Here is a 19,535-nt window from a genome sequence, read left to right as displayed (position 1 = left end):
ACTGCTACAGGATTAACATGGAAGTCTAACTATCACAGGATAAACATACCGCTGCTCTATCATAGCCCGTATATTACCCAATTTCTTTGTTTAGGGTGCCAGTCATAAGCCAAACAATCTGTAACTGCTTAGTAGCAATGCTCTTCTCTAGAGTCTTGCTAACAACCAGATTTCCCGACTTCAACGGCTCCAAAATACTGCTGCCCGCATTGTGATACTGTCTAGAAAATCCTACTCTATCACCCCCATTCTGAAACAACTACACTGGCTCCCTATCTCTCAACGAATCATCTTCAAGCTGATGCTCATTGTCCACAAAGCTCTAAATGGCAAAGCTCCCCACTATATTTCTGAACTGCTTCAAGTTTACACTCCATCAAGGAATCTTCGATCAAGTTCCATGCTTCTCCTTATTGAACCCAAGTCTCGACACTCATGGGGCAGCTGCGCCACACATCTGGAACTCTCTACCACTTAATCTTTGATCTTGTCTTTGTACCCCAAAATTAAAATCTCTTCTCAAAACTTATCTTATGTCACAGGTTTTCAAGGACTAATTTTGTTGTGTCTGCTTTTTTTGTTTTTGGTTTTACTGCGCCTTGGAACACCCAGCAGGTTGTATATAAGCGCATTACAAGTCTTATTATTGTTATTATTATTATTAAGGATCACACTCAAGTTTTTGGTACAACCTGGGAAGCAGCAGCCAGGGGATAACTTTAAGGCATGTGAGGGGATGCAACGTATTATACCTAATCAAGTAATATACCACTTGGGAAACTGAACAGGTATGTTTAAAAAGTTTTTGGTTAAAGACCAAAGTCGTGAACTTTGCTGAATTCCACTTAAAATGTTTACGATGAATAAGGAAACCGAGTCATCTGATTATAAATAGGTTTCAATTGTGTAAAAAAACAATCATTTTGTATGCCCTTGTCCAGAGCTTTTCTGCGAGATTTGCGAAAAGCCCCGTTACGTAATCACTCTCAAAACGTCATAAGTAGATAAAGCCGCTTTGTTGCAGCGTGGATGTGTAACAAAGCAAACTCCCACAAATGACGTCAGCGGCATTGTCCTTTGACGCCCGCTCTCAACGACAGAAGTGTTTTTAGTTTTTCAAAAACCTTTAGGCAGGGGCCTGATTTTTAAATCGATAATTATGAATTTTCAATCTGGGAAACCTTTCTGCAGCGCTTCTCAGATTGATTTCTCCAATAACCAACGATTCTTCCTGCTTGGACATATCCGCTCTAGATTTTCGGGGAAAACTTAGGTAGCCTATACTAGATGCAAGTTTGTAGTTTAGTTGATAACTTTTGTTGGTTAGTTACATCCAAGGCCAAACTATTTTGTAATGGTTAATCAAAATTTGCATTTGATACAAATTTAATTTGCACTATGCAATGTCTTCCATGTATACATGTGTACAGTGTACCATCTCAAAGCATTCATTACAGAATATTCAATTGTTTCAAAAAATAGTTAATGGCCTGACGTTTCGACCCTAGCAGAGTCTTTCTCGAAGGCTTAATGACAACACAACAAACATAAACAGGTAACTAAGTGAAACATAAGAAGTGCAGTGGAAATACATGAATGGGGTTAGAAAGCTTGCCTAAAAAAAGCAAGGGACAAAAGGGGGGTTGAAGGGAAGGGACTGGCTTGACCACAAGAAGATGGAAACACAAAGGACAATATCAAGGTTGGGTAGAGGTGGGGTAAAAAAGTAATTAATTAGTGAATGAGGCTCAGGCTAAAAGGGGGATATCTGATAAATCATTTCATAAGACGTCATTCAAATATTTTTCATCTTTGCAACTGGTTACCACTCTACAACTTGTATTTTTTAACAAGAAAGCCTTTACAATGTACCATCTCAACTCCTTCATTACAGAACACCTAAGAAATCACTTTGTAAACCATGTTAGACATGATTTAAATATTTTTCATTTTGCAAATTGTGTCCAAGCTTCCCTGAAAATATTACTGAGGTGCTGTAGTTTTTGAGGAATGAGTGAAACAAGTCACAACAATAATTTTTGGCTCTAAACGAAAAATATTTTAGCATCTCAAAAACTACAGCACCTCAGCTAGTAATACTTAAAGGGGTAAGCTTTCAATGTCCACAGATTTACACTAAACAAAAAGTACCCAAATCCTTTAAACACAACTTGTTCACTTGTCATGTATCAAATTCTCAGTTGTCTGGATTTCGACTAGGAACCAATAACCTCCATAATTTATGGAACGGAAGGGAATACCTTTGGCAAGTTGTCAATCTGAGAAACATTTCTGCATGAAATTTTCATCACAATTTTTATTTGATACAATTTAATTCCCACACTCAGTGTCTTCCTTATATATGGCATACCATCTGAACTCCTTCATTACAGAATACCTAAGAAATCATTTTGTAAGACTTGCAAATGTCTCTCTTTTGCAATATCACAGCCCAAGTTTTTGCCAACTGAGGTTGGAACACTATGAAAGCCTTGAATTAAATGCAAAACAAAACCAGATGGCCACATTTTGTAACACTTGTCAAAATTCTGAGTTGTCCACGGTCAAATTACAATTTTTTTTTTCATTGAACAGTTGCAACCTCTCATTTCAGTCATTGTACATTACCCGGCGATCGATTTCCCTTGTACAGGCGAGCAAAATAATACACAAAATGTAACTGTTACTACTCAATTTTGGCATTTAGTGTGTACAAAACAAGTTGTCTACACATTTTTCTATACAAAAAGAATCGGTTGCTTGCTACTCACAAATCACGATTTGGGTTATTTTTGGCTACACAAAATTGCTGGACGATAATGTTTCCTGTTGCCCTTAGTTATGGTGTGACAATTTTGTATTAGTCTATGGGCACCTACTCAGTGACATTGTTCTAGTGGCAGACCAAAAACCACCTGTCGACACCTATGTGGACACCTATGTGCCGGGACTCAGGCCTTCAATGAGAGGAGCTGCATACAGCAATGGGAGACCGCATCGACTGAATGAATGAATTAGCCTTAAAAAGTCAAGCAGGAGTGACTCAAGACATCAATCAACAACACAAACAAATATCTGCAGATAGACTTGATTTGTTTTATTTCATCCAAACTCCACAGTAATATACAAAGCCAGATATCTCTTGTAAACGATACCCTTTAAAGATATCACAATTTTAGGGAAGAGAGGAAGGATATTCTCAATCTTTATCATCTGACTAATGTAATAAGAGACACAAAGACGTCAGGTTTACTTGTTGACGCTATCTGAAAAGTTTGCTTCTTTGCTTGTAGCAGTTCGGTGATATTTCTGATACTGTGAGTTCATTGTTTGAGCAATATTTCTGGCAGCTGTTTTCTAACCTGCCATGCGGTTGTGGTATATGTGTGTTGATTATTTAAACGCTATCAACCACTGGTGGTTCGTAGCCATCAGGTCTCTCTACTGTGGCACCGTCGGCTGCTACAGCAGGCACAGCGGGGGCAGCGGCGTTCTTTCCTTCTCCATGGAGCTCCATAAGACGACCAACTGAAATTCAAAAACAAAAGACAAAGGTTTTAGTCATGGCTTGTTTAAAAGAAATCATAGTAAAGTTTTGTTAAGTAGGATTTGAAACTTTGCATTGTGGAATTAGGATCTAGTAAGGTTTGCGGTAACACCATGTCATGATAATCTCTAATTGAGTTGGGGTGGTTCTGAAAAGAACCGTAGGTTTCAAAATGACATTTCCATCAGTATGCTCTGATCGTCTTCTGGAGAATTTTATGCAATTCATTAAAAGCATTTCCTTGGAACGAAATAAATAAATCATCTATAGAGCTTTAAAAGGACACTGTCTTGGATTGAGCGATAAAAAGCATTTGCTTTGGCTGGAAAAAAGCATTTGCTTTGGCTGGAAAAAAGCATTTGCTTTGGCTGGAAAGATGTTTGAAAAGAATAATTTAATCCACACAAATACGCCTTGAAATTGTGTGGTTTTTATTTTACATCATGAACTAACAAAGTCTGCAACTTAGTAGAACCAATTGAGATGTTTGTGTGAATCATTATATTAAAAGATCTTTCCAACCATATTATTTTTATAACAAATGCCCCAATATAGCAATGGAGAGCTGCTGGTAGTATAAAACATTGAGAGAAACGGCTCCCTCTGAAGTAATATAGTTTCAGAGAAAGAGGTAATTTGAACACACAAATTTGTGTAACAAGGGTGTTTTTGTTTCTCTCAAAAATTTTCACAGATATGTTATTTTATGCAAGTGGGATACAGCAAGTGACAATACATGTCTTTGACAATTACCAAAGGTGTTCATCGCTTATGGAAAATAAACAAACAAAATCACAGAATAACTTACTGTCAAACTTTGGTTTCTTGAGAACCTTGACTTTGCGTACATGGACCTCATGGAGGGGGTAGATGCCCTGGCAGTACTTCTCAATCTCTTTGCTGATACTGTCTGGGATCCTATCATTAAAACAATCACATGAAATGTTGTGAATACTTGTAAAAAGGACATAAATATGCAATTAAAAAATGTCTGCATCAACCAGATATTAGACACAAACAATATTTAATAGATGTTAGTTTTGCATCGGGCTAAAGAATATTATTTGTTTGCCACCCTTTCACCGATGTGTATGAAGCAACTCAGTCCCCCCCCCCCCTGAGTTCTGTGAAAAATCCACAGGCAAATCACTCTGTTGAACCCACAGCCTTTGCATTGCTAGAGCAGATGTCTTACAACTACACCACAGGCCTGTATGTTTCGTTTTTGAATGGGGCAAGGGCACCAATTATTTCTACTAGAGCATTTTAAGGGCACCAAGGCAATGACCTAGGGGCATGGAGGCAATCATCTTTGTTGCCTCAGTATCAGGCTCGAGTGGCTAGAGAAAGTTTGAATCCTATGTGTTAGCAGCGGGAACCCCAAAGAAACATTGTTAATAGTGTCCAACCATTGTTTCTCCATTTTGCTTTTTGCTAATACACACAAAAAATGAGTGGGGCACCAGTCGCAACAATGTAAACTTTATGAAATGCAGGCTGGTAAATGTTTTCGCTAAGCAAGATTTTACTTGGCTTAGCAGGTTTTTGTGTTTACAGGCTTTATGAAAACCATTGGTATTGGAAAGTATTCATGATCAGTGCTTACAACTTGTTGACGACATCCTTGAGGTCACTGGTGCTGCACTCCCTCTGCATGATCTCAACCATCTTCTTGCGGATTGCTCGGACCTGTGTGCTCTGAGCGTACGCCGTCTTCTTGATCTGATGTTGACGACGCTTGGTGAAACCAACGCAGAACAGACGCAGGAGGTATCCGTCGGTGGTACGGACATCCAGGTTGGCGTTGATCATTGTCTGTTGGAGAACAGTGACCCAAAATACCCTCATAAAATAAGAGTAATTATGAACACTGCGCTTAAAACTAACACTAATCTCAACTTAGTTGGGGTGTTTTACATCTGTTTGTTGTGTTCATTATTATCATTAACATAGTTTTTTCAAACAACCCAAGTTGCTATCTGTAACTTTCACAAATGAGCTTTTCCCAGTTCTAGTAAACTTTCAAACAATTCTTTTGAATGAAAAATCTGTTTAGAGCTGACCGATTGAAAATGAAACTGGGAAAGAAAATATCATTCCGTAATTAGGGTTCTCCCGAAGCATAAGCCGCTTGCTGATAAAATATGTGCAAATGTCAGCAGTTACACCAAAAAACCACCATTTATAATGCTCCGGACTGCACCTTAGGGCTTTTAAGTAGAAAACATTTCATTGACCTCAATGCAATTTAGCTTCCTTTGGCAAAAATTCCCAAATGTTGATCCAGAATGCCCCAGTTTTTAAATATTATGGGGAACCTTGTCAATTGTGTCTAGCTTGATCAAGAAATGTATGTTCAACTCGGCTTTTGAAATGCCTTACCTGCCACTTCTTGACCATGGAGCAGTACTTGTCTCTGGTGAGGTTCATTCCGTGGAAGTTTGTGAGGCAGCTCTTGCCTTGTACTTCCTCAACCATCAGACGGAACTTCCTGAATGCAACCTCATCGTTCTGCAGATCGGCCAGGGACACCTCAAATACACGCCCCTTCAGTGCATCAGAAGCGATCTCTGAAAGAAACAAGTTTCAAAATCCGGGTTCATTAATAACAAAACACATTACGTCTAAAGAAACAATCTTGAAAAAAACAAATGCAAAAAGATCAACCAAAATGTTGGTGAAATGTGGATGGCAGGTCGAGGTTATAAACCCAGCACTCAATATATTGACCAATCAGCGAAAAGTGGCGCTTGTCTTTATGTGTGCAGTTAATGTTTTGCATTGGTTGCATATTTTGCATTTTGCAAGGTTCCAGGTCATTTCGGTCAGTCAATCTCTGGTAAAAATGTTTTCATTTTTTCTTTAACAAGATTTTCGCAATGTGTTCTAAATTGATTCATCATTGAAAATTATAAATATACAAACTGAAGATCGAATCTGTGTTTTAAGAGTGTGTCATGATTTGGAAAAAAAGGTATAAATTTGTCAAATCAGGTCACTAGCTAGGACTAGGTCCAACAAAAATTGTCAAAATTACACAGGTAGGGTTTCTACACAAGATTGTTAGTGACCATCGGTCATGTCGGTTCCGATTATTAAAGCAAACGGACATGTAATAATTAAATAATATAATTTTTTTCAAGGTTTACAAACTAACAATAATAAGGCCTATATGTTGCAAAAAATAACATTAAAGCTGATTATAATCAACAATAACATTGGAATGAACACGTTCATTATATTTATATTCAGCAGATTGTGTATAATTTAATGATTTAATTTTAAGTCGACAACTGGACTTAAATTGTTTTATAACTTTTAAAAGCAATACAAGAACTCACTTGTTCCCTGTGTTCTTGAGCAGAGTGTCTTGCCAATGTTACGGACATTGAACATAGCTGGTGCCTTCACATCATACCATTCTTTTTTGGTGAAAGGGTCCACACTACAAAGTAAAATTACAACCAAAAAATAAAATACTAAAATATATCGACATTGAATTTGATTATGATAAAAATTGACAAATTTCAGATAACTGCTATAGCAAGTGTAAGTAAATAAGGCCTGGTACTTGGTTGGACAACTTATATTCCTACCATCATGATTTTACCAAAATGAAAGACAGGTTTTTAAAATAAAATGGTAGGCCCTGCGATCACTAGCTGATAGCCATAAACGAGCACCGATTTGTGCATAGGCAGTGTATGGTACAAAACACAAACGTCGATCGAAAATTTTCATCTCTCAACATCTTCGCAATCACACATCAAAATTCTTCAAACTTTCATGGTAGCTTATTACAAATATCAAAGAAAACATTTATTTGTGTATTTTCAACTTACATCTTCTTCTTGGAACCTTTTTTGCCTCCTTTAGTCAGTCGCTTATTCTTGCCGACCGCCATGTTGAGACCGTGAGGACGAAAGAGGCCTTGTGAAGGACGCCCTCTCTTGATGACACCGACAATTTGCGGCGAATTTTGTTGAAATTAAAACTCACTTGGTTTTCTCGGTCGGGCTGATCAAAACATGATGGTAAGATTTCTTTATTTGCTTTTGATCTTTTTTGTTGTACAATGTATGACTCGGTAGCTGACATATTACTGTCTCCATATGTGTAGGGCCAAGTATTGACAGATTTTAGAAAGTGGTTTTTACAGAGAAATTACTGTTTGTTTACATTTGAGAGTGCAGTGTCAAATCGCACATGCACTGACTGGTGCTGTGGCATTAGCCTTTTTAAGGTATGGCGGACGTGATATGAGTGTACTGTTTGGTTTGGGCGATACATTAACCCAACCAAACCTTCTGTGGTAGTAGTTGTGTCTGCCATATCTCAAAATGGCTCGTGGGTCTGGCACGGGGGTTGGTCATTTAATTCCAGCTCGGCCCCAACAAAGTCGCCCCCTGCAAAGTCGCCCCCTGCAAAGTTGCCCCTTGCAAAGTTGCCCCTTGCAAAGTTGCCCCCTAACCGGCTTGTCCCAGGTTGTTTCAAAGTCGCCCCCTGACAAAGCGCCCGTAAACAATGTCACCTGAGCAAAGTCGCCCTTAGTTGGAAAAATAATTGAGGCCTCTGTGGTAACAATTTTGAATTGGCCAGACCCAGAAAGATTTGCATTCCACGTTTACTACCTCCATGATTAGGAGTGTTCCTCTTTTCCTCTTTTGTTTTAAACTTCTATCATCATAAATGACTGTCATGACAGTTGATTGTTTTAAAATGCTTGCAGCTCATCATAAAACACACCGAGTTTACTTGTTTTTAGTTACAGTGAGTGTGAATCTTTAATAATAATATTATTTATTATTTTGGATGGATTGAGGCCTTCTTGGATTATTAGTATTACACCCTAAATACATCTTATAAGATGTAATAATCGGAGCCCTCCGTCCTCCCGATGTTTGCAGGAGGGGGTTAAGATATTGCAACTAATGTCACCAACTGTTACGTATAATCCATTATTCATAAACACCCCAGACAGTTTCTCTACTCCTATAGGTGGAGAGCGCGTCACGTGGGGGTGTTTAAACGGTTGATAATGAACAGTGTTTATAACCGGCTGGCTTCCACTTGTCGACACGCAAGATTATCACGCGGAACGCGCAATTCATAGCTATGTAACAGCACTTCCTATTTCTAAGCGCGCGTTATCTATTTCTAAGCGCGCGCGTACACTGAACCCACGCGCAACAGAATCTTCAGGCTCGGGCCTTTATTACACGGCAATTCGACCCTGCCGGCTTTGAACGGCCGTATAAGAACTCGTCACTACCCTTTTATTCCCTTATTTATCTATAATTTGATATCTAACACTATTTTTTTTGTTTAAAGTGAATAAGTTTCTGCACTGTATTTCAAGATGAGGAGAGAACAGCTTGCAGTGGAGCTACCAGAATATGACTATCCACCAGCATGGATTCCTATTGAAGAGGTACGGGTCTTGGTTCTTAAGCCTGGTTCAAACTTCCTATAGTTGCAAAGCGCATTTTGATGTCACAGGGTTGTTTTCGCAGCAAATGTTTTGCAACTTGTGATGTCAAAATTTTAACATTCGCCTTCCCAGAGGTATGAACCAGGCTTTAATCTGTGCTTAGACAGAACTCAGGAACCAACGGGTAGTGATATTGTCTTCAAACGCAAAGAATAACCTTAACATTCTTTAGTCGAAGAAAATCAAGTAGTCTCCTATGACGAAGACCACTTATTTTATTAGAAGTGATATTGGAATCGATATTGCCAAGCTCTCTTGATAAAGAATCTACACTTTTATTTGTACAGTGGGAAGTACAGACTATGTCCTTTGTGAGCCCAAGCAAGGTCGAGCCCAAAGAGGTCATCTGACTTATGTAGACATACTAGGAACAGGACATTGGGTTTGTGACAGTAGATGAAATAAATGCATAAGGAACAGGGACATTGATCATATTATCATTGACCGAGGACACCACATTCGAAATATAAGAAGAAGTTTACGCATATCAAACACATCACTCTCATCAGAATCTATTAAACCGTTTTGTTTTATCAACAGAGGATTGGGCACCCTGATTATGACAATAATCTGACTCAATTTCTTCTACGATCAGTTCGCTTTACTAGGAATAGGCACACAGGACAGGTAATTATCACAGCTACCAAAATGAAACTTGGTTCAAATTTGCCTGTGGCAAACTATGGTCCTTCATTATGTACCCTATACATCAGGCAAAATTATAAAAACAGTATACAATAAAAGTCACTTGTAAAAGTTTCAAATGAATACAGTGTCACAGCAATAACTGTGATGGTATTATCACACGAACATTGATTCCATCCTGCTAGAGTTAATGTCCCTGAAATTATGATATGATGTAACTAAAGCCCTTACTTGATTGTTGTCTCAATTGTAGCTTGGTTTTAACATCAGAGGAGGTAAAGAACATCGCTGTGGAATTTACGTCTCAAAAGTAAGTAAAGATCACAATCTATCTGCGTACAGTCTGGACAGTTTGTACAGCAAGGAAAATTGCTCAATAATGTAATAAAATGACACATGGTCTAAAAGATCAAACTTTTAAACCTATTAAGATAATTTTTTATTGGAACACACAATCTGAGAATCGTATCTGACAGCAACATTTCTCAGATTCATATAATTGGGATAAAAACTGATACCTTTTCCATAACCACATTACTTCAAGTGAAATGGTTCTCACAATACGCCATCCTATTAAGTTTGTATTGCCATTACTACTAAGAGTGATTATCTTCCCAAATATGTAAAGGCTTTGACTTTCATAGAGTCTTGTAGATCTGGATAGATATTCTCAACGCTCTAATTAGAGCCAAGCGAGACGAGAAGATGATGAAGAAATTTCACTTTCAGATGTGGTAGGAAAACCCCAGAGAATTATTCCAGGGAAAATCCACTCCTCATAATGCCCTTGAAGGGATTCAAACCGGGGTGCCAGAGGTGGAAGGCGAGGCAAGGCAAGACACAACTACAAATCTTAAGTTTGATTGTTTTTCTGTCTATAGGTTATTCCTGATTCCAGCGCTTTCAGAGTGGGTATGAAACGAGGAGACCTTGTACTGAGTGTGAATGGAGAAGACTTTACAAATATCACCCATGATGAGGTATAGGAGTTTCTCTAAATCAAAACCATGAACAAAACATTCAAGCTATGTCTCTAGATAGAAAGATACTAACTTAATATTCATTTTATTTTTGTAAATTTACATCTTTTAAATCAATGCGGTATACGCTGCTAAAATATATGATTCTAAGTTCCTGTAGCTACTGGGTAATCTCAGTGGTCTAGTTGGTAAGACACTGCTCTAGAATTGCAAAAGTCATGGGTTTGAATCCCACCCGAGTAATATGCCTGTAATTTTGTTTAACAGAGCTCTGAAAAGTACTTAGTATACAGTGCTAACACACATCACATACGGCTTACAAAATAATTGCATTCTTAACTAAGGAGATGAGATCAAACTATGCAAAATAATTGCATTCTTAAGTAAGGAGATGAGAAACAAACTACAAAGTGCAGTCAACTTCTCTGTCAAGGGATATCTTGGTACAGTGAGATGACATGCATGATTGGTACAAATGTTTGTGCAGTGGAACTAGCTGAAGCGCTGAGATAAGTTTCACGTATAAATTTGTTTGGTTTCTTGACTCTGTCATCTTTGTAACAGTTAGTGGAATACAATCATCCAAAACTAGGCAAAATTGTTGACCATTTTACAGGATGTACAAACATTAATTTGGTTTTGTTGTAGTAATGAGCTTGATTTTTAAAATAAATGTATGATTTTGTTTTCTCCCAGGCAGTTAAGAAACTCAAGATAGTCAAGGAAATAGAGTTGAAGCTGAAATATAGTCCATTCGGTAAGTTGTTTGTTACGTCTTCCGAACCTAGTTAGGGATTCTTCAAAGATTTATTTGAAATCCAAATCAACTTATTGTTGGTGTTGTTTACAAGTAAACATAAGAGGTATACATACACTGGTTTTTGTGTGAGAAATTAATTCTTTTTGGGGTTGAACAAAGAATTGACTAGAGTGGGATTCGAACCAACGACCTCCGGATTAACGTGCCGGCGCTCTACCAACTGAGCTATCTAGCCCTATATTGGCGGTGTCCCTATTGTGTCAATATCTTTGTTCGGGGTGCCAATGAATTCTCACACAAAAACCACCATCAGGGTTCTAAGTTAAACAAGCACTTATTTGTAGTGTATTTTGTTACTGGGGTATAATTAGACTGCCAGACTTGTGCGGTCAATCAAGAGTTTACTGGCCAGGGAAGATTCTGTAATGAAAATATGACACAACCAGTTTTGGTGAATCAAATTGTTTAGTGCATTCCTCACCAACAGTCATCCCACATATGGTGGCTGACTGGGCGAGAAAGATCTACATCCAGACTGGCTGTACTGCTGGGGGTCGGGGTGAAGGTAGTGGTTACTGTCGTTTAAATGTAAGGGGGTGGTACAAAACACTACTTAATTTAACACATTCTTTCCAGACTCCCTAAATTAGTGAACAAGAATATTCTGTAGATGTGGGAGTGTCTTGGCCGAGCGGTTAAGAGCACGGAACTCAAACTGTGGTGTTTCTGATCAGCAGAGTGTGGGTCGAATCCCCAGCCGTGACACTTGTGTCCTTAAGCAAGACACATAACCATTGCTTCGTCCTTTGGATGGGACGTAAAGCTGTTGGTCCCATGTGTTGTGTAAACGCATGTAAAAGAACCCAGTGCACTTATCGTAAAGAGAAGGGGTTCGCCCCGGTGTTCCTGGCTGGATTGGTAGCATATTGCGCCACAGCACCTTGTAAACCATTACATGGTGCTTAAGGATTAGGTCTTATATCTCAAAATTCACCCCACTCCTTGCAGTTATAATACCTGGCACTTTGTATCCTTTGGCAAAAGGCGCGTTATATTGTTATTATTAGATCAGGCATTATTGCCAGTTGCCACCGTCATAAAATTCTTGTACTTTTGATGTACTGTCCATTACTTTGGTGTTGTTAACATAAATTGGCACTGATTCCCTAAGGTGCATTACAACCTCAAGTAATAGCACTTCATTTCTGCCATTTATGTTCCTGATTGTGTAGGTTACAACAAGACGTATGAGCGAGTGGAGACACCACAGCATCATTCCAACAATGGAAGTTGACCATGACGTAAGACTGATTCTAAACGCCTTGAGAAACACCCACAAAATGTCTTATGTCTTCAACGAGGATGAGTCACAAACAAAAGTAGATGAGTAAACAATTTTTAAAATAGTTAATGGCCTGGCATTTCGACCCTAGCAGAGTCTTTCTCAAAGGCTTACTAATTTGTTACTATAGCACACAGTAAATGTACTTACACTAACGGGTAGATCTTTGCAGTTCTTGCATTGTGAGATGGAGAATTATAATTCAAGGCCCATCATCACTTGTATTACTTTGAACTAACAGAAGATATCTTTGGGAATGTTTTTAATAGTGTTTTTAAGGTAAATATATTAGGTGTAGGCTGGGCTAATAAATCTGGGAAAGTTTGTAAATTGAGTCTTCGGTTGCCGTCCATGATAAAGGGATTGTGTCTGTTTGGTAATTGAAACCAACTGACTGTGTCAATCCTTTATAGTTATACATGCAAATGGAATACAAAATCTGAGAATTGTGACTGTCGGTAGCACTTGTCAGATTTAAATTTGTAAAGAACATCATAAATGTTCTGAAACAGCAATGGTTTTTTTCAAATAACATGGGTCAAGTACTTAGGAATGTGACAAAACTTAAATCTGTTACATTGACAATAAGTGAAGGTGATGTAAACTTCGTACTGTGACATACATGTACTGACAGTTATGAATACATAATAACAACAATTTAGCAGGCTTCTTTCAAAACTTTGAAAGTCTAAGAGGGTTCCATTAGCTCCAAGGGTGGATCAGATTGCATCACATGGACGATCTACAGGGTGAGTCTCTCTGGAATTAGTGAAATACAATACTTATCTACCTCATAAGCATACATGATGCTACTGGGTACGTTCGTTTAGCTTCCCTGGGTCTACCCCGTGGTGCTCACTCGGGTGAGCCCCCGACAAGAGCTAAACGATACCACTCACCGCTCTCATAGTGACATCGTTTACCTGGGGCCAGCCCCCAAGTGACCCACTCCACAAGCAGGGCACTGAGGGCTGACCTGGGTGAGCCCCTGGAATGACGTCAAAAGCTATTCAAACGCACCGCGGAAGACCGGGGGATGACCCAGGGAAGCTAAACGAACGCACTCACTGTAATATGGATGTACAATTGCGACTTTTGAGCAAAGGGATTTACATTGAATGGGATAGAGGAATGTTTCAAGAGAGTATTTCAACAAATCATTGGTTTATCCACCATTACTGCATGTTTGTATTAGAATTTATCTAATACCCCCATCATACCAAACTCGTTCTCACTACGTTTTGAAAAATGTAGCTGAACTGGCCAAAACTGTATGCAAAGGAAGTGGTTGCAGTAGCAACTTTTTACGGTCTGTTTACAAACTTCATGGACGGGTTTGATCTGGAAGGTGCTCAAGAATTTTGAGCCTGCTCAAAATTGATTGGTGACCAACCCGTCCTGCAATGAGCCGGAGTGGCAACGTACTTAAAATGAGAAGGAGGTAGGATCGTACTACGGACAGACTAGACGTGGTGCGGCGGGTGTTTGGATGTACGTGTGCAGACCGGGTCCGTTTGTAGCACAGTCATCCCGATTACAGACATACCTAACTCATACCAGAATTTAAGTAACTAGGGTCACATTATAGAAATATTCCGTCCAAGGCTGTATGTTCTAGCCAGACCAAATCTATAAAGTATATGGGGCACCAAGGCCAAGACCAGGGGCAATGGATGCTATGGTCTGCAATGTATTTCATTCTTGATATTAGACATTTGAATATGATTTTCAGGCAAAACCTTAACAAACAATGGTCAGAGAGTCTGCTGTAGTCTGGATAAGTCTTTGACACGCAATGCATGAATTCAATACTAGTGACTGCTCCAGCGTAAAAATTGAAGATTAACTCTGCATTTGAATACCCTACTTTGCTTTTAATAACTGTAATGATCATTTGGTAGTTTAATGGCGCAAAGAAACTTAGAAGATTTAATTTCATATTACAAGGCTTTGAGTCACCTTGAAGATGTTTTCATTGACTGTTAGATTGCTGGTACCTAAGATACAAAGCTAAAGTAGGGGCCCAAAGTGTTAATGCGGTGTTTTGCCACTTGTGTGATTTTATTATGTGTGCAAGTTTATGGCTGTGCTTTTGAAAGTTTGTCATGCCAAAATAACCACAATGCCAGCATGAAGTTTTTTCTGTATTTTAGAGAATCTCAAGTTAAATGTTTTCAATTGAAAGACATGGACATCAAAGTTAATGAGAACAAAGATTCAGACCGCTGGAAGGATTGGTGAATCTTCTATAATTCTATCTAAAAAAAAACAATATTCCAATATTTTACACTAATTCAAAAGGCAGTGCCTGATGAATGAACTACTTTCTGTATTTTAGCGAGTCTTCAACTAAATTTTAATTTTAAAACATGGAAGTTAACAAGAGCAAAGTTTCTGACAGACACAAAAAAAAACATAAATCTTCAGGACTTTTAAACAAGAATATTCCATTATTATACACTACTTAATATTCTGATGGTAATGATGAATATTACGATTTCAGAATGCACTTTTAAATGTACTTGAGTCTTGCAGAGAGGATGGTTGGTGTTGAACTGAGACACTTAAGCCAGTTACAAGTTAGAGTTGAATATTGTCTGGTACAATGACATCCTTGATCACAAGTTACTACTTTTAAAAGGGAAGGTACACTATTGGTAATTGTCAAAGACCAGTGTTCTCACTTGGTGTATCTCAACATACGCGTAAAATAACAATCCTGTGAAAATTTGAGCTCGATTGGTCATCAAAGTTAGGAGAACATGTTGAAAAAAAAACACCCTTGATGGACGAATTTGTGTGCTTTCAGATAGGAATAAAAGACTTCTAGCTAGAAGTCTTTTAATATTTTAGTGAGAAACTACCACTTTTTCAAAAACTACGTTACTTCAGAGGGAGTCGTTTCCAACAATGTTTTATAATATCAATAGCTCTCCAATGCTAGTTACCAAGTCAGTTTTTAAGTTAATATTTGTTTTGAGTAATTACCAAACGTGTACCTTCCCTTTAAGTTTGAATTCATCAGACTATAGAAACAGTTGCTATGAGTCGGGCAAGCTTATGCGTAGTTGCGTTGCGTAAGAGACGGTGAACCCCCATACTCAATTCTGAATGGATGTGTATTGCACAATGGTACACAGGTTTACTCATCTGGAGGTTGCTATACAAAAGCTTGCCCTGAACCATTTGACATAGCAACTGTCTCTGTAGTCTGAGGAATTCAAATGTAAGCGGTACATTGTCATTAAGCAAGTCATTGTACCAGACGTTATTCAAATCTAACTCGCAAATGCCTTATTGAAGTAAACTGCGTGATTACATAATGGTGATATTTTGTTATTGTTAATCAGTGTTTGCATAATGTTAATGACTATATGGTATGAATAACTTAATTGTGTGTGTATTTTTTAATTAATTAATTGTGATGGCTTTTACTTAGAAGTGTATTCCGTCTTTCAATTTTTATGGTAGTATTTTTGGCAATTATAACTTATTTATCTGATAATTAATGGTTTTTACTAATAATAGTTCAATATATTGAGTCTTTCTTTGTACGCTTCCTCCATGGTTTTATTAATAGTTTGTTGGACACTGCCATCCCGTTGAGCTTTTCGGCGCCCAATGTTTAATTTGGTTTTATATAAAAAAACCCGATTATGAGCCATTTCCTTGGCTGGTTTAAATGATTGTCATATGGTTATCATAAATACAGCCTAAGCTATGTGAAATGGTTCATTGGTACGAACACAATCTCTACCCACATACAGTCTTTAAATTTAAAGCGCTGGACACTAACGGTAATTACTAAAAATAAATTGCACACAAACTTACTTGGTAAAAAAACAAAAAAAATTGTGTGAAACGACTCCCTCTGAAGATAGCTTTGGAGAAAGAGGTAATTTTTCACTCAAATAATAAAATATTTCAGGCCTGAAGCTGTTTATATTGCATCTGAAAGCACACAGATTTGTGTTCTTTCTTTTATCATTTTCTGGCAATTGTTGACGACCAATTGAGCCCAAATGTTCACAGATTTGTTAATTGATGCAATACCGGTCTTGGGCAATTACCAAAAGTGTCCAGTGCCTTTAAATTTAAGTGAAATTTAAATAAACAAATGTCTTCTTGAGAAGAACTTAAATGTACAACACAGTACTTCAATGTTTTGCCTCTTATATAGTAGTGAAACAAAGCGTGAGTAATTTTTAATTGGTGAGGGTTAAATAACGAACGTCAGTGACCCAATGTATAATGTGTAAAGCCGTTACATACATCATTAATCTACAGCTAAACCCTCCTTCAATACAGAAGGTCTATGCCCGTAGTTCATTACCAACTATGAATGGGCTTATCCTTCGGGATGGGGGTTGAAGGCTTAGGGAAACGACCTGTTCATAATTTATTGAGAGTTAAAAATGTTGGATGTCGGTGGAGGTTGGCTACGTCCATACTGTATGTTAGTAGAATTTAACATTGGTTATTGCATGTGTGTGAATCTGAAATAAATGCTATTTTTTGTAACTAAACAACTATCTTGTGTTAAACTATTTCTTTGACATCACTCTATTGATGAAAGTGTACCATTTTCTTTTTAATCTACACTCCTAAACGGTCGATTCGTACAAACTTAAGTTACTAGTTTCAAATCCAACTTGAAAATTACTGTCTTTCCAAGCTGAAAATAACATGTGCAGCAAAACACAGCTAAAAAAATGTTATATTTTAATTCACTTTAGTAACGCATTTATTTATTGTTAATGATGTTGCAAGCACTATTAAGTTTGCCAATATATTTTGCAAAATGGTGACAACATGTCACAAATTCTGTCGTTCGACAAAGTACACGAAATGAGATAGGCTAATTTTAATTAGACTTAAAAGTCTGAATATTATTGAGAACAAAAAATTGTTGAAACTGTTAGGAAATCAATTGGGGAAAAAGTTTATGTCAGAGAATAGACTCTTAAGTGTAGATTCACGAATCTACACTTTCTCGTCCATTAAAGGCAGTAGACAGTTAGACACTATTGGTAATTGTCAAAGATCAGTCTTCTCACTAGCAGTATCTCAACATATGCATAAAATAACAAACCTGTGAAAATTTGAGCTAAATTGGTCGTCAAAGTTGCGAGATAATAATGCAAGAAAAAACACCCTTGTCACACAAAGTTGTGTGCGTTTAGATGGTTGATTTCGAGACCTCAAGTACTAAATCTGAGGTCTCGAAATCAAATTCGTGGAAAATTACTTCTTTCTCGAAAACTACGTTACTTCAGAGGGAGCCGTTTTTCACAATGTTTTATACCACCAACCTCTCCCCATTACTCGTTACCAAGAAAGGTTTTATGCTAATAATTATTTTGAGTAATTACCAATAGTGTCCACTACCTTTAGAGGGAGCCGTTTCTCACAATGTTTTATATTATCAACAGCTCTCCATTGCTCATATTATACCAAGTAAGTTTTTTTCCCAATGCCTTTAACACTACAACTCCAGAGGTGACCCTTGTAGCATTCTATTTTCCTGAGATGAAGCCAAGGGAAAGTAGGTTGCTTCATGCCAGAAGCCTTTCTAATATTAAAAAAACTTGGGTGGAAAATTACCCTTCTCTGAAATTTTATTAAAATTCAAAGGGGATCGTTTCTAACAATGTTATATAATATTGACAGCTCTCCCATGTGTAATTTTTTATGGTCATTAACTTGTGGAGTAAACCAAAAGTACACCCTGCCTTTAAAACCAGCCTCAGTTTAAAAAAATGTTTTGCCTAAGGTAATTTATTATCATGGACTCGTTTGGTAATTGTCAAAGACCAGAAAATTTGGGTTCAATTGGACATCGAAGTTGCAAGAGAATAATGAAGAGAAAAAACACCCTTGTTGCACAACTTTGCATGCTTTCAGATGCATACTAAAAGACTTCAGCTGAACTATTACATTATTTAAGTGAGAAATTACCTCTTTCTCAAAAACTACATTACTGCAGAGGGAGCCATTTCTCACATTATTTTATACTATCAACAGCTCTCCATTGCTTATTACCAAGTAAGTTTTTATGCTAAACATTTATTAATTACAGTGCATTTAAAGGGTGTATGTCCTTTTTGTAGGAAAAAAAACACAATGTCCACATATTTGACACGCAACTTACACAGTTTGAAGATAATGATAGTAGAAAGATTCCCTGAAAATATTACCTGCTGAGGTGCTGCGGTATTTGGGTAATGAGTAAAACAATGTCATGAAAATAATCTTGGTCTCATGAGACCAAACTTATTTTAAGCATTTACAAATGTGTTTTCATTACACTGTTTTACTCATTTCTCAAAAAGTACAGCACCTCATTAAAAGTAATATTTGAAGGGAAGCTTTCCACTATCATTATCTTCAAACCCTGTAAGTTTAATGTAAATCTAAGGACATTTTGAAAAAGTACCCAAATCCTTTAACCACGGTCTGTTCTCAGACATTATTTTTGAAACATCTAGACCAATTTTCTATAACACTGTATGCCTGTAGTGTTTACTCCATGACCATGGGGACAGCTGGCCAAACATTACTGTATAGTTTTCACAGGCTACTTTTGCTCACTAATCAATTATGCAAATAAGCATACCAAGCCATTACTGTTAAATTGTTAAGATATTGATTCACTTGATGGATTTAGTGTGATACAACTCTTGTGACATATGTTGTATAGTCTGATGGTAAGTGGTTTGGGTCCCTTTATAAGGAAGGTGTTAAATCTTTGCACACGAGACTATGGAGAG

General features: G+C 37.6%; 2 protein-coding genes across 2 annotated transcripts; one reads left to right on the top strand and one right to left on the bottom strand.

The window, feature by feature from the left end:
* Positions 1–3,076: 3,076 nt before the first annotated feature.
* LOC139935972 (small ribosomal subunit protein eS1-like) lies at positions 3,077–7,540 on the bottom strand. Its single transcript, XM_071930639.1, has 6 exons — positions 7,390–7,540; positions 6,889–6,992; positions 5,930–6,117; positions 5,154–5,362; positions 4,356–4,465; positions 3,077–3,528 (listed from the first exon to the last, which is right to left on the bottom strand). The coding sequence occupies exons 1-6, from the start codon at positions 7,449–7,451 to the stop codon at positions 3,398–3,400; spliced, it is 804 nt and encodes a 267-aa protein (XP_071786740.1). The 5' UTR covers positions 7,452–7,540; the 3' UTR covers positions 3,077–3,397.
* On the top strand, positions 7,523–17,266 carry LOC139935973 (PDZ domain-containing protein 11-like). Its single transcript, XM_071930640.1, has 7 exons — positions 7,523–7,581; positions 8,879–8,978; positions 9,579–9,665; positions 9,937–9,993; positions 10,565–10,663; positions 11,360–11,420; positions 12,656–17,266. The coding sequence occupies exons 2-7, from the start codon at positions 8,907–8,909 to the stop codon at positions 12,715–12,717; spliced, it is 438 nt and encodes a 145-aa protein (XP_071786741.1). The 5' UTR covers positions 7,523–7,581; positions 8,879–8,906; the 3' UTR covers positions 12,718–17,266.
* The last annotated feature ends 2,269 nt before the right edge of the window (positions 17,267–19,535 follow it).

This window comes from Asterias amurensis, chromosome 4 (genome assembly GCF_032118995.1).
Source record: "Asterias amurensis chromosome 4, ASM3211899v1".
NCBI lineage: Eukaryota > Metazoa > Echinodermata > Asteroidea > Forcipulatida > Asteriidae > Asterias > Asterias amurensis.
Note: the sequence above shows the minus strand (reverse complement) of the source record. Positions and strands in the feature narration are given on the sequence as shown.